The sequence below is a fragment of the Loxodonta africana genome, chromosome 21 (genome assembly GCF_030014295.1).
Source record: "Loxodonta africana isolate mLoxAfr1 chromosome 21, mLoxAfr1.hap2, whole genome shotgun sequence".
Taxonomy (NCBI): domain Eukaryota; kingdom Metazoa; phylum Chordata; class Mammalia; order Proboscidea; family Elephantidae; genus Loxodonta; species Loxodonta africana.
The window spans coordinates 19,458,833-19,471,544 of NC_087362.1; the positions used below are offsets into that span (position 1 = coordinate 19,458,833).

General features: G+C 37.3%; 1 protein-coding gene across 5 annotated transcripts in view; it reads left to right on the forward strand.

Annotated features, from left to right (window-relative positions):
* Positions 1–12,712, forward strand: part of LOC100664849 (probable ATP-dependent RNA helicase DDX60) — a 103,731-nt gene that overhangs the window by 143 nt on the left and 90,876 nt on the right. The window contains exons 2-7 of one of the 5 annotated variants that reach the window (XM_064273584.1): positions 289–346; positions 5,270–5,374; positions 5,554–5,617; positions 6,284–6,473; positions 8,220–8,561; positions 10,733–10,849. In XM_064273584.1, the coding sequence (XP_064129654.1) occupies positions 5,371–5,374; positions 5,554–5,617; positions 6,284–6,473; positions 8,220–8,561; positions 10,733–10,849 (717 nt within the window). In that variant the 5' untranslated portion in view covers positions 289–346; positions 5,270–5,370. Of the gene's footprint in view, positions 1–3; positions 726–5,269; positions 5,375–5,553; positions 5,618–6,283; positions 6,474–8,219; positions 8,562–10,732; positions 10,850–12,712 lie in introns of those variants that run through there. The other 4 variants (XM_023554969.2, XM_064273583.1, XM_064273585.1 and 1 more) reach the window with 4 other exon arrangements.

Genomic DNA, 12,712 nt, shown 5'->3' on the forward strand with positions numbered 1-12,712 from the left:
CTGGGGGTTAGGAGCGGGAAGTTGTCAGTGCCCGAGGGGAGAGGCTGTGCGGTGGACGTAGGGGTGTCTCCAGGAAGGGGTCGACAGCTGGGGGCGCCCAATGGGGCCGCCGAGGGGGCGGAGTAGGGGCCCTCTGGTGACGTAAGAAGACCAGGAATAAGGAAAAGCAGGGAAAACTGAAACCTGCTGCTGTCCGCGCTGAGGTTTGAAGAGGGGAGTGTTCACGCTTTTAAGGAACTCTCCGCAGTCGGAATCGACTCGACGTCAACGGGTTTGGGTTTCTTCTAGGGGGAAGGAGTCCTGGTGGCGCAGTGATTAAGCGCTCGGCTGCTAACCGATAGGAAAGGTAGGCAGTTGGAAGCCGCAAGCCCGTCTGGGCTCTTTGGGAGAAAGGTGTGGCAGTGTGCTACCTTGAAGATCTGCAGCCTTGGAAACCCTCTGGGACAGTTCTCTGTCCTGTAGGGTCGCTGCGAGTCTGCTGGACTGGGTAATGTTTTTTTGTTTTGTTTTGTTTTCTCCTTCAAGTGGGGACAGGGGATTTGGGGATTAGGGATATTGAGGATAAACTAGGGGAGCCAGATCTGAGCACAGCCCGTAAAACCTAGTCACAGCAGGAAACCTGCTTCGTCCTCTGTCTAGAAGGTAGAGCATTTTCTTCACCCAAATGAGCGTTCATCATTTCCCCAGAATGGACCACACCCCCCAAAAAATTTCTTTTTATAAAGGTTCGTTTAAAGATTGATAATTTATGTTCCAATTTTCCGTTATCCTCATCCCACTCTACAATCTTAGTTCTCTCCTCCTGGAATTATTATTATACGGCTTTAGAACTGTTTGATCCACCCTCTATAATTCTTGGTATTATCTCTTTTTCCATTTCTTGGTCTTTTTCTTCTGTCTTCTAAGAAATTTCTTGGACTTTAACCACCAGATCACCAATGTGGAATTCACGGTGTCCATTTTATTGTTTTGTCTGCTGATTTTTTTCCTAAAATTATATTTTAAATTTTTATGAGCTCTTGCTCTCGTTTTATTTATTTTGCTGTGGTCATCTGTCATTTTGTTAGATATTGTCATTTTAGTTCTTTGAGAAGACTTAATCGGATTTTTTTGAAGGATTATTCTGTCCCCAAATCATCTGTTTATTTCATCTGGTTTCTTCTTTTTAATGCTTTTTTTGATTCAGGTATCTAGTAATTCTAATATGGGTTTCTTCCTTCCTCTTTTCCTTTCTTTCCTTCAGAGTAGTCCCTGGGTGGTGCAAATCGTTGATGAACTAAGCTGCTGATTGGGGGGAGGAGGGGGGCAGCTAATTGAAAACCCTATGGAGCACAGTTCTACTGTGCCACATATGGGTTTGCCCTGAATCAGAATCCACTCAGTGGCAACTGGTTTCTTCTGCCACAATGACTGTTACTGAAAACATGTACATTGCCCAACAGCTACACACCTCTCTTAAGTAATTGTGGTTATTAATGATAGTAAGCTATTTTTTCTTTCTATTTAGGTTAATTATATTTTCAAATACTTACTAAACTGTGAAGACATAAATGCCTATTAATTTGTTTGGACCTAACTACCCACTAAATGAAACTATTTTTCTACGTATTTATTCCTGTGATACTGAGACAGGAGCAGATTAACCAGTAAACTGGATACACAAGGGCTTCCTTGTGTTTACTTACTAATCTGTAGTGTACAATTTCACATGGGTTTCACCACATCAGGAGAAATTGTGATTTACAGATGAATGGGAAAGCCTGTGTGTACACTGCTTGTTGGGTAATCCGTCCCTGTACTGAGGGTATCATGAACCTCTGGGAATGTATGATTTATTTCATTTTGTGGAATTTTAACAGTATCTCTTTTGGGGGAACTCTGCTCCCTTCTGTAGCATATTGGGCCTGGATTTTCCCTTGCCTGCTCCTTTCCCACTAACTCAGCTTTTTTCCATTTGAGCTTGGTACAATATGGAGACCTGAATGACAGCAATGTCTATGTGTAATCAGTGAGGCTGAGAATTTCGTAGGATGGATGACAGAGAGTTTTCAGGGAAATGTCCAAACCCCTTACATGAACACAAGATTCTTCATAATCTGGTCCATACACACCTTTTCAGCTTCATCTCAGTCAAGTCCCCCAGTGCTATGCCACGCAGAACAACCTGCAGAATCTCAAACATGTCAGGTAGTCTCATTTATCTGTGCATTAAATTGGTGCTGTTTCTGCTATATGGAATGACATCCTCTATATCTCTTATTTTCCCCAACATGCTTCCGTGATTCATCATCTTTTCAACTTGTTCTCAGAACACAGTGGTCCAACCCCTTCAGTCTAATTGAGGAACTCGTCAATTCTTTGACAGCTTGCTGTGCCATTTCTGCCAGAGAACTCAACACATTATATTGTAATGCTTGCTTTGGTAATTCTCTTTAAATCCTCACCAGGTTGTAAGGGAATAGGACCATGGTTGTGTTTTCGCATGTGTCGCAGCAAGTACAATACTTGATGATGAGTAGATGCTCTATACACTTTTGAGAAAAGATGGACTAACTGATTACACTTTGCTAATTAGTTTTAGCATCCATCAGTGGACCTTGTCTGTAACAGTTATTACTGATGTTTTTACCTAATGGTGATTTTTTGTTTCATTCTTTCCTTAATTGGAATTCTATCGTAGGGAAGTCCTGTTCTATCTCTCCTGTTTATTTATTATGTAAGAATTTTTATTCACTTGTCTAACTAAAAAAATACCAACAAGCAGGGTACACACAGGCTTTCCCATTCATGGTAGACCATGCTTAAACTTCTGTTTTCATTAAGTCTTTCCTAACCACCCCAGCCCATAATTATTTCTTATTCTTATGAGTTTACTCATTTCTACAGTCATATGCTACCTTGCATTATTATTTTAATACTTCATATCAGTGTGTACCTTCCTATTATATGTTCTTTAATGGCATGAATTATGAACCTCTAGCTCTGTCTGTCTGCATATTTAATGTTTTAAAGTCCTGTCACACTATATGGCATATTGAGGAATGTCTTGGTATTGGACAGATTGGACAAGTGCATTTTCTTCTACCTCTTTGGCAGTTCTTTCTGAGTTACTTATGGAGACTTTTCTCTCTCCTGCCATTTATTAAATATTAGTGATCCTCAAGACTGGATTTTTGGGTCTCTTTTCCCATGGTGCTCTCTGCCCCTGTTGAAGCAAGTTCAACCATATCAAGGGCCTCAATCACCATTAATACACAAATGACTCACACTTTAGATCTCATGTAGACCATGTGTTTGACTTTTAGACCTATATATTCAACTGCTTATGTGACATGTTCTATGGAAACGCAAAAGCAACTCAGACTATACACAAATGAACTTATGGTCTTTCCTTGAAATGTAGTCTTGGTCCAAAGTTTCCTATCCATGGAATGACTTAGTCATCAATCTGTTGCATACGATAGAATCCTAAGTCATCCTTGACAGCTCCCTCTGTCCTTTCCTGTCCACTTATATCCAATCCATTCCAAAATTATGTCAAACTCATCTACTAAATATCCCTCAGCTAAGTCCACATATCTCTAGCTCTGTTAGATCAAACTACCGTTAAATTGTACAGGCAATTCCCCAGTGATGAGCATCCAACTTCCAAACAACCTGTAGTTACAAACCAACCCCTGTAAAACCTATTATGTTAAAAATTCGAGGTACATTCAATGGTTAGTAATAACAAATGGATGTTACTTTGACGTGCATCAAGACATTATTATTACTGTATTATTATGTTGAATATGTTTTAGTTTATCTGGAAGTGTTCTTTAAAGTTTTTTATGCATAGAAAGGCACACTATATACTATATACTAAGACAAACATTTGACTGAGTGATGTTAGATACAAACTGTATCTAACTTTTTGACTTACTATAAATTTGACTTAAGTCAGATTTAGCAACTGAACTCGTTTGTAATCCAGGGACTGCCCGTATGATATGAAATTACCATGTTACTCTCCTGAAAAACAACTTTCTCTCTGCCAGCAGAAATTTGAACTTTGCTCATGCCCTTTCTATTCTCTGTACCTTTTGGGTGTTGTTATCAGTACATGAGGACTGACATCCTGTTGACTTTTGTTGTTCTTGTATTCCCAGTTGTTGTTAGGTGCTGTTGAGTCGGTTCTGACTCATAGTGACCTTATAGGACAGAGTGGAACTGCCCCATAAACTTTCCAAGGAGCAGCTGGAGGATTTGAACTACTGACCTTTTGGTTAGTAGCTGAGCTCTTAACCACTATGCCACCAGGGCTTCCTCTGTACCTCGGCCAGAGTAATCTTTTAGAAATGCAAAGGTAATCATAGTATCGCCTGATTAAAACCCGTCAATTGCTTATTTTTTATTTTGCTTATGAAGAAGAAAATTCTACAACATACCTTTAAAGGCTCAGCATGTCCCTCTGTTTCTTTAAACTTTTTAGTGGTTAAGTGATAAGGCTGCTAACCAAGAGGTCAGCAGTTCGAATCCACCAGGCGCTCCTTGAAAACTCTATCGGGCAGTTCTACTCTGTCCTATAGGGTCGCTATGAGTCGGAATCGACTTGACGGCAGTGGATTTGGTTTTTTTTGGTTTTTAGCTAAAAAAGTCTTCCCTTCACTCTCTGTACTCCAGCAAGACTGGCTTCTTCTGGGAGTCTGGTTTCATCCACACATCTTCATGACACATGATTTTTACATATGATATTCCCCCTGCCTGCAATGTTATTTTCTCTCTCTCGCTTTCTTTTCTTTTCTTAATTCTTGTTCTATCCTTCAGAACTCAGCTCAAGCATTACTTCTTTAGGGAAGTGTCCTCTGACCTCTCTGACTTAGCCACATGTGCAATTTTCTATTGTGTCTATGATTATCTGATAGATTCTAGGTCCATGAAGACTGACATCATGTTGACTTTTGTTGTTCTTGTGTTCCCAGTGCCTAACATTTCCCAAGGTGGTGCTCAGTTTCCCACAGTTTGTGCTCCACTGTTAACCTAAAGATTGGCAGTTTAAGCCCACCCAGCAGTACCACAGAAGAAAAGGCCTAGTGATCTGCTTCCCTTGTGATTACAGGCAAGAAAACCCTATGAAGCAGTTCTACTCTGTAACACATGGGGTCACCATGAGTTGGATCCAGCTCGACTACAAGTAACCACAACAACATTTGGTTTAACACATAGTGATCATTCAATATATATTTGTTGAAGGAATAAACCAATTATTTTTATTTTTCTTTTATTTTAGGTCTGCCATTTTTATTAATAACTGCCATTTAAAGATACTAAAGTAAACTTGCTATATTTACTATTTACCAGTTCTGATTAGAGGCACATAGAGCAGCAAGAATGGGTAATTTTCAATTTATAATTTTTATAGATTATAAACAATGATTCCATAAGCTGCATAATGGAATTAAAAAAATGGTATTACTGTTTCTTCTTTCCCAAATAATAACCAAATGATAGCTTCATTATAAAGGATTGATGTTTGAAAATAATACATTTTCTTTCTCTTCGTTTTATGTTTAGAAGAGTACACAATGTTTTTAGAGAAAATCTCACAGTTCATTTTGGAGGAAATGCCAAAAGCTGAGTGAGTATTTTGGTAGTAATAAATAATAAATAAAGAGTTGGGAAGTCATATTCCCTATATATCTTATTTGGCTTTAAAGATATATTTTATCTCTCAAGATAGCCCTTTTAGAGTTGTTTGGTGGTGGTGGAAATGGCTTTTTCTTGCTTTTTTTGGCTATGGCTGTCAATGAACGTATTGCCTTATGGAGGAATGAGATTGATGAAATAAAAATAATAAGGTAACTATTTGAGTGGTGCAAATAGTTAAGGCACTCAACTGCTAACTAAAAGGTTGGAGATTTGAGCCTACTCAGAGATGCCTGGGAAGAAAGGCCTGATGAGGTATTTGTGAAAAATCAGCCCTTGAAAACTCTATGGAGCACAGTTCCACTTTGACACACATGGCGTTGCCATGCGTTGGAGTCAATTCACAGCCACTGGTTACTGGTTTTACATTCAGAATACAGATATTAAAGTCAGGTGTTCTTAAGTACGATCCAGACCATGCCACGTGGCCTTGGATAATTTGTTCTATCTTTCAGAGCCTCAGTTTACTTATCTATAAAATGGTAATGATCCTACCTTCTTCTTATGAAGGATACTTGTGCATATGAATATATTTGAAAAGCCTTAGCTTTTATTGGGAATTATTTAATCTGTATGTGATTTTTGTCTTTCATTTTAGATATTCCAGTTTATTCAATGATTTTGTTGAATCTGAATTTTTTGTGATTGATGGAGATTCATTACTTATCACATGCCTCTGTGAGAAATCATTAAACCTGGGGCAGAGTCTCCACTTCTTCTACCTGGTTGAACGCTATCTTGTGGATCTTATGAGTAAGGGAGGACAGTTTGCCATCGTTTTCTTCAAGGTAACCTCTAACAGTTGAGTTGAATGATTTTCTATGATAGAACAAAAACTAAAATCCACTAAATTATGTTATAAGTAATGTTTTCTTTTTACAAAGTAATCTATAAAAATTCAGAAAATTTGAAGAGAGGAATAGAGAAAGTTGCTCGTAATCCTGGTATCCAGAGATTATTACATTTAAGATTATCTTTTACTCATAATGATGGAATACATTGTAAGGACCTCGAGCGTGAGAAATCTTCTCAGTAGCAGCCTGGTTCATCTCTGGACTCTAGTCCTCCAGCTCTGAGGATTACTTTTATCTTCAAACCTCAGCAGTTTTGAGCCAAAAAGAATGGTAGACTCGCTAACCTGTGTCATTATTGTTTACTCTTTAGTGAATATCCCCAAGAGAATACTATGTCTTGTTTTTCTTTTTTAAAATTATCTTATGATTCAATCAAATTTAGCCATTTAAATACAGATATTATCATCTTAAGTTTCTCTAGAGAAACAGAATTGGTGAATATATATATATATATATATATATATATATATATATATATATATATATGAGAGAAACACACATACACATTGACCGGTTTACTTCAAGCATTTGGCTCACAGGATTGTGGGGGACTGGCAAGTCCAAAATCTGTAGGTCAGGCTCTTGGCTGAAGATGCCTTCAGGTTTGTATCCCAGGATCCGTAGGTCAAGTGACAGAAGGAGTGCATAGTGAAGAAAAAGAGAGTTCTGCCAAAATAGCTATGACCTGAAGGCAGAACACATATTAAGGAAACTCTCTTTTCAACTGGTTAGTTGATTACATTAAATTACTTTGTGGAGGATCATTACATTACATTACATTAAGTTATGGAACAGCAGCTAGACTAGTGTTTGGCCAAACCCCTGGGAATCATAGCCTAGTTAAATTGGCACATAAAATTCACCATCACAGATATGTATAACCACTAGCATACCTTCCCCATCCTGTTCCTGAAGGTAACCGATATATTACTCTTAAGGATTTTGGTATATATCTGTTCAATCATTTTGCAATTCAGTTTATTATTATTATTTGAGCATTGTTGCTGGTTGCAAGCAGTGTTCTGAGTAAAGAGTCAGGATGCTGGTCTAATGTTTATAATCTAGCTTAGTGAATTATAGGTTTTGTTCTGCTGAGAATAACCTCTACTGCTTAATTAAAAGTCACAATGACCTGCAACAGTCCTCCCTAACAAAGAGATCCACCTCAGTTTCCCACTCCAGATAATTTATATTCACCATTTTTTTTTTTGAGCCCTGGTGATGCAGTAGTTAAGAGCTAGATCTACTGACCAAAAGGTCAGCAGTTCGAATCTACCAGCTGCTCCTTGGAAACCCTGTGGGGCAGTTCTACTCTGTCCTGTAGGGTCACTATGAGTCAGAATCAACTTGGTGGCAGTGGGTCTTTTTTTTGGATTCTACGTTTAGATTTTTCTGTCCTTTTTCTTTTTGAAATGGGATTGGAGAGGAAAAAATTAGAGAGTGTGAAAGGAAAGTATGATAAGCCCTGAGCACTCTGTGTTTAAATCCAAATTGTGATTAATGACAAACATTGGTTGAAATGACATCAAGGCTTAAAAGTCTATTTCCTGACTTTAAACCAGAACGAAACTGGGTTGGATCCTATTCCCTTAATGCCGTTAATGATATGTGTTAACCAGCTAAACTAATAAGCTACTGAATGATAATTTCAAAATCATGTACCTCCCCTCTACCCTACAGGATGCTGAATATGCATATATAAGTTTTCCTGAACTTCTTCCTTTGAGAAGTGCTTTAATTCTTCATCTTCAGCGTAATACCACCATTGATGTTCAAACTGAATTTTCAGGATGCTTATCTCCAGAGTGGGAATATTTCTTGGAAGAGCGTTATCCGTATTTCCTGATAGTTTCAGATGAAGGCCTGAATGACGTACAGACATACCTTTTCAACTTTTTAATCATGCATTCTTGGGGAATGAAGGTCAATGTCGTGCTTTCTTCAGGACAGGAGTCTGATATTCTCCGACTTTATGCATACCTTCTGCCAAGCAAGCATAAAAACCAAATATTCTTCAAAATGGTAATGTATAACTCAACAGCAATTTTCTCCTGAGATTTTACAAAATTTCCTGAATGACTTGACTCAATTTTCTTTCTTCTTCTTCCATGGAAATTATCACAAGTTTAACGGAGAGATGAATAAAAATGATAATAATTACAAAGAAAACCCCAAACCAAACCCATTGTTGTTGAGTTGATTCCGACTCAGGGAGACCCTGTAGGACTGAATAGAACTGCCCCATAGGGTTTCCAAAAAGCAGCTGGTGGATTCAAACTGCCAGTCTTTTGGTTAGCAGCCTGAGCTCTTAACCACTGTGCCACCAGGGCTCCAATAATTACAAAGTAGTCATTTACTGAGCACTAAAAAAAAAAAAAAATTTTATATATTTTTTTATTGCTATGATATCATCGACTTGACAGCACTGGTACTGAGTTTTGCTATGAGTTGGAATCGACTCGACGGCACTGGGTTTGGTTTTGGTTTTTTGGTATTGCTAATAACGGAGCCTTGGTAGTGCAGTGGTTAAGAATTTAGGCTGCTAACTGAAAGGTCTGCGGTTCGAACCCACCAGCCGCTCCACGGGAGAAAGATGTGGCAGCCTGGGTCTGTAAAGATTTACAGCCTCCGGAAACTTATGGGGCAGTTCTACTCTGTCCTACAGGGTTACTGTGAGTTGGAATTGATTCAACAGCAGGGGGTTTGGTTTTGGTTTTTATTGTCATAACAGTGAATTACTTTATTTAACCCCTTTATAACAGTCCTCGAAGGTAGGTATGTTAGTTCAGTCTGTTTTACAGATGAGGAAATGGGTACTTGTATAACTCATGCCCTCCTGATCAGCACCAAATGAATAACAAAGAATTGATTTGAAAAGAGGCAGACCGACTCCAGCCCTTTTGTGTTTAATTGTTTTGTCAGATACCGCTTCCAAGCTAATGAAGGCCGGAAGTGTTAAACACTGGTGAGATGGTGGCTAGTGTGGTGGCCTTTAATGAGAAAACAATGAAGAAGCTTAATTGAGAAGGAAAGAAAAAAAGGAGATAATTTTATTTTTTAGCGTTGTTATTCTGTAGAATTTTCAGAGTATTTAAAGTTTTAGTTCTGTGATCTTACTATTTCGTTATATCAGTGCATTTGATAATTGGCGTATTTAAATTTTGGGAGTAAAAAATGCATGCTGAGTTTATAAGTAAAATTAGCTTTTGTTGTAATTTTCACTAAAAAAATTTTTTTTCACTACTCAGTGAATTCTGAATATGGAGATAAGGCTATATCTTATTAAAATGATTTTTGAACCAATTAGCATTTGTACTCTTTGATAATTGTGTGACTCTGCTCGTGGTGTTGAGAGATATCCAAATGCGATGAGGTCGTTATTTTGCTTTAGTTTGCACTCCGGTCTTTGAGCTGTTTCCAGCTCAGGTTGCCTACTGTGAGCCTGAAAAGTCCAAGGCTTCAGCTTTGTACTGGGAGGAAATCCTGCTGTCAGTTGATCTTCTGTGTGAGCAGTTCTTGAGTCTGAGTTTTAAGAGTGCTTGTTAAACAATCTTTCCTTAAGAAGAATGTTATTAATTTTTATTTTTTAAATAGAGGACTTAATTTTTTTATAAAATAATTTATTTCCTAATTTATTGAATAGTCACCTTAACGAGGTTGTTTTTTTCATCAGTTTGAGGACTATGTGAAATACAATTAAAAATCATTGTATGTTGATAATGGCTGTTGCTGAGTGATAGGTACTTGGGGGAAAGTTATGGTATTGTTTATATGCGTGCTTGAAAATGTTCAAAATAAAGATATAATGCCGGTAGGGTGTTTCTTTTTGGGATGTTGAAAATGTTCTGAAATTAGATTGTGATGAGGGTAGTACAATTCTGTAAATTTATGAAAAATTACTGATTTAATCACTTCAGTGAATTTTATGTTATAGTAATTATACCTTCATGAAACTATTAAAATATTAAATGCACTCTATCCCTAGACAAAAATTGAATTTGGCAAAGAGGAATGAGTACTTTTTAGCAGGCTTTGAAAACATTACCGACTATGTGCAATTACACGAGTGTATATTTTTTTACCTAGAAATACATTGTAACGTAACTGTGACGTAAATACCTGATTTTCTGAAGCTAGAGAATAATTAAATATTTTACTTATGACAGTTTGTGTGACCTTCCTCCCTTTTCCAGAATGAAAAGAAGATTGAGGATGCTTACAAAACCCTGATTAAACAATTGGAAAATGATAGAGTTTTAAAATTAGCACCTCTTTTTAAAGGTTTTTCTTCGACGGATATGATGAAAGAGGTACTGAAACTTTTTAGAAACCTTTGTATTTTGAACTAATTTTTTAATTGTACAGAAGTTGCAAAAATGTTAGAATTCCTATATTCTCACCCAGCTTCCCCTAATGTTAACTGCTTACATGACTTCGGTACATTGATCAAAAGTAGGAAGTTAACATTGGTACAGTACTATTAAAGAAGCCCTTGTGGTACAGTGGTTAAGCGCTTTTCTGCTAACCAAAAGGCCAGGGGTTCGAACCCACCAGCTATGCCATGGGAGAAAGATGTGGCAGTCGGCGTCTGTGAAGATTACAGCCTTGGGAACACTATAGGGCAGTTCTACTCCGTCCTCTAGGGGCGCTATGGGTCAGAGTCGACTTGACAGCAGTGGGTAAAATACTATTAACTAACTTGATTTGAATTTCACTTGGTTTTCCTCTAATGTCCTTTTTCTCTTTCAGAAACCTCTCCAGGATCCTACTTGCAGTTAGTTGTTATTTCTCTTTATTCTCCTCCAACCTGTAACAGTTTCTCAGTCTCTCCTTGTCTTTCATATTCTTGACACTTTTGAAGAGTATTGGTCAGTTATTTTTTGAATGTCCCTCAATTTGGGGTTGTCTGATGTTTTCTTACGATTGGAATGAGGTTATGCATTTTTTTGCAAGAATACCACAGAGCTGAGATTATGTCCTCATTGCCTTGTATCAAGGGGTTCATGATGTTGATATACGTTGATACTCGTGAACGTGGTGCCAGTCAGCTTTCGCTGCCACGAAGTCGCTATCTTTCCCTTTGGAGTTAATAGACATTCTGAGGGCGATGCTGTGCGACATGACAATCCTATTTTTTTCTTACACTTTGCTAATTAGTTTTAGCATCCATCAGTGGACCTTGTCTGCAACAGTTATTACTGATGTTTTTACCTAATGGTGATTTTCTGTTTTATTCTTTCCTTAATTGGAATCTATCGTAGGGAAGTCCTGTTCTATCTCTCCAGTTTCTTTATTCTGTAAGAATTTTTATTCACTTATCTAACTAAAAAATAAATATCTTTTTGGTGCTTTCATTGTATTCAATTGAATTTACAGATTAAACTAAGGAGAACTGACATCTTCATAATGTTGAGTCATTCTGTACAAGAAGAGGGGGTGTTTTTACATTTGTTCAAGTCTACTGTTGTGTCTTTCGGAAGTATTAAAAACTTTTCCTGATATATGTTTTGTACATTTCTTGTTAATTTTATTCTTTAAGCATTTGATTTTTTTGGTTGTTATTGTAGATGGGATGTTCTCTCTTTATTGTTTGGCCGTATGAATGCTATAGATTTTTGCAAGTTAATTTTATATCCTGACACCTCATTAATTTTTTTTACTTTTAATTTTTTGGATTAGTTTTATCATTGATTCTCTGGGGATTTCTGTGTTTAGTGTTATATCGCCTGTAGGTACTGTTTTACTTTTTTTTACCCTTTCTTATGCCTGTAAATTGCTTTTTCATGTCTAATAGCATCAGTAAATAAATCTAGTACACTGTTGAATAGTAGCAGAGGTATTGGGCATCTTTGCCTTGTTCCTGATCTTAGTGGAAATGCATCTAGTATCTCCCCATTCAATCAGATACGGGCTTTATAATGTTAAGAAAGTAGCCCTCAGTTCCTATTTTCTTCAGTGTTTTTTTTTTTTTTGTCATGAATAGGTGTTGAATTTTGTCAAAGGCTTTGCCCTTTTCAAATTCGCAGATATAATCATATGATTTTTTTTCTTTAGCTTTATTAATATGGTGTATAATATTATGTTATTTCCCAATATCGAACCAATTCTGCATTCTTGAAGTGAATCCCACTTGGTTATGGTGTATTATTTTTGTTACGTGGTGTTGGATTCTG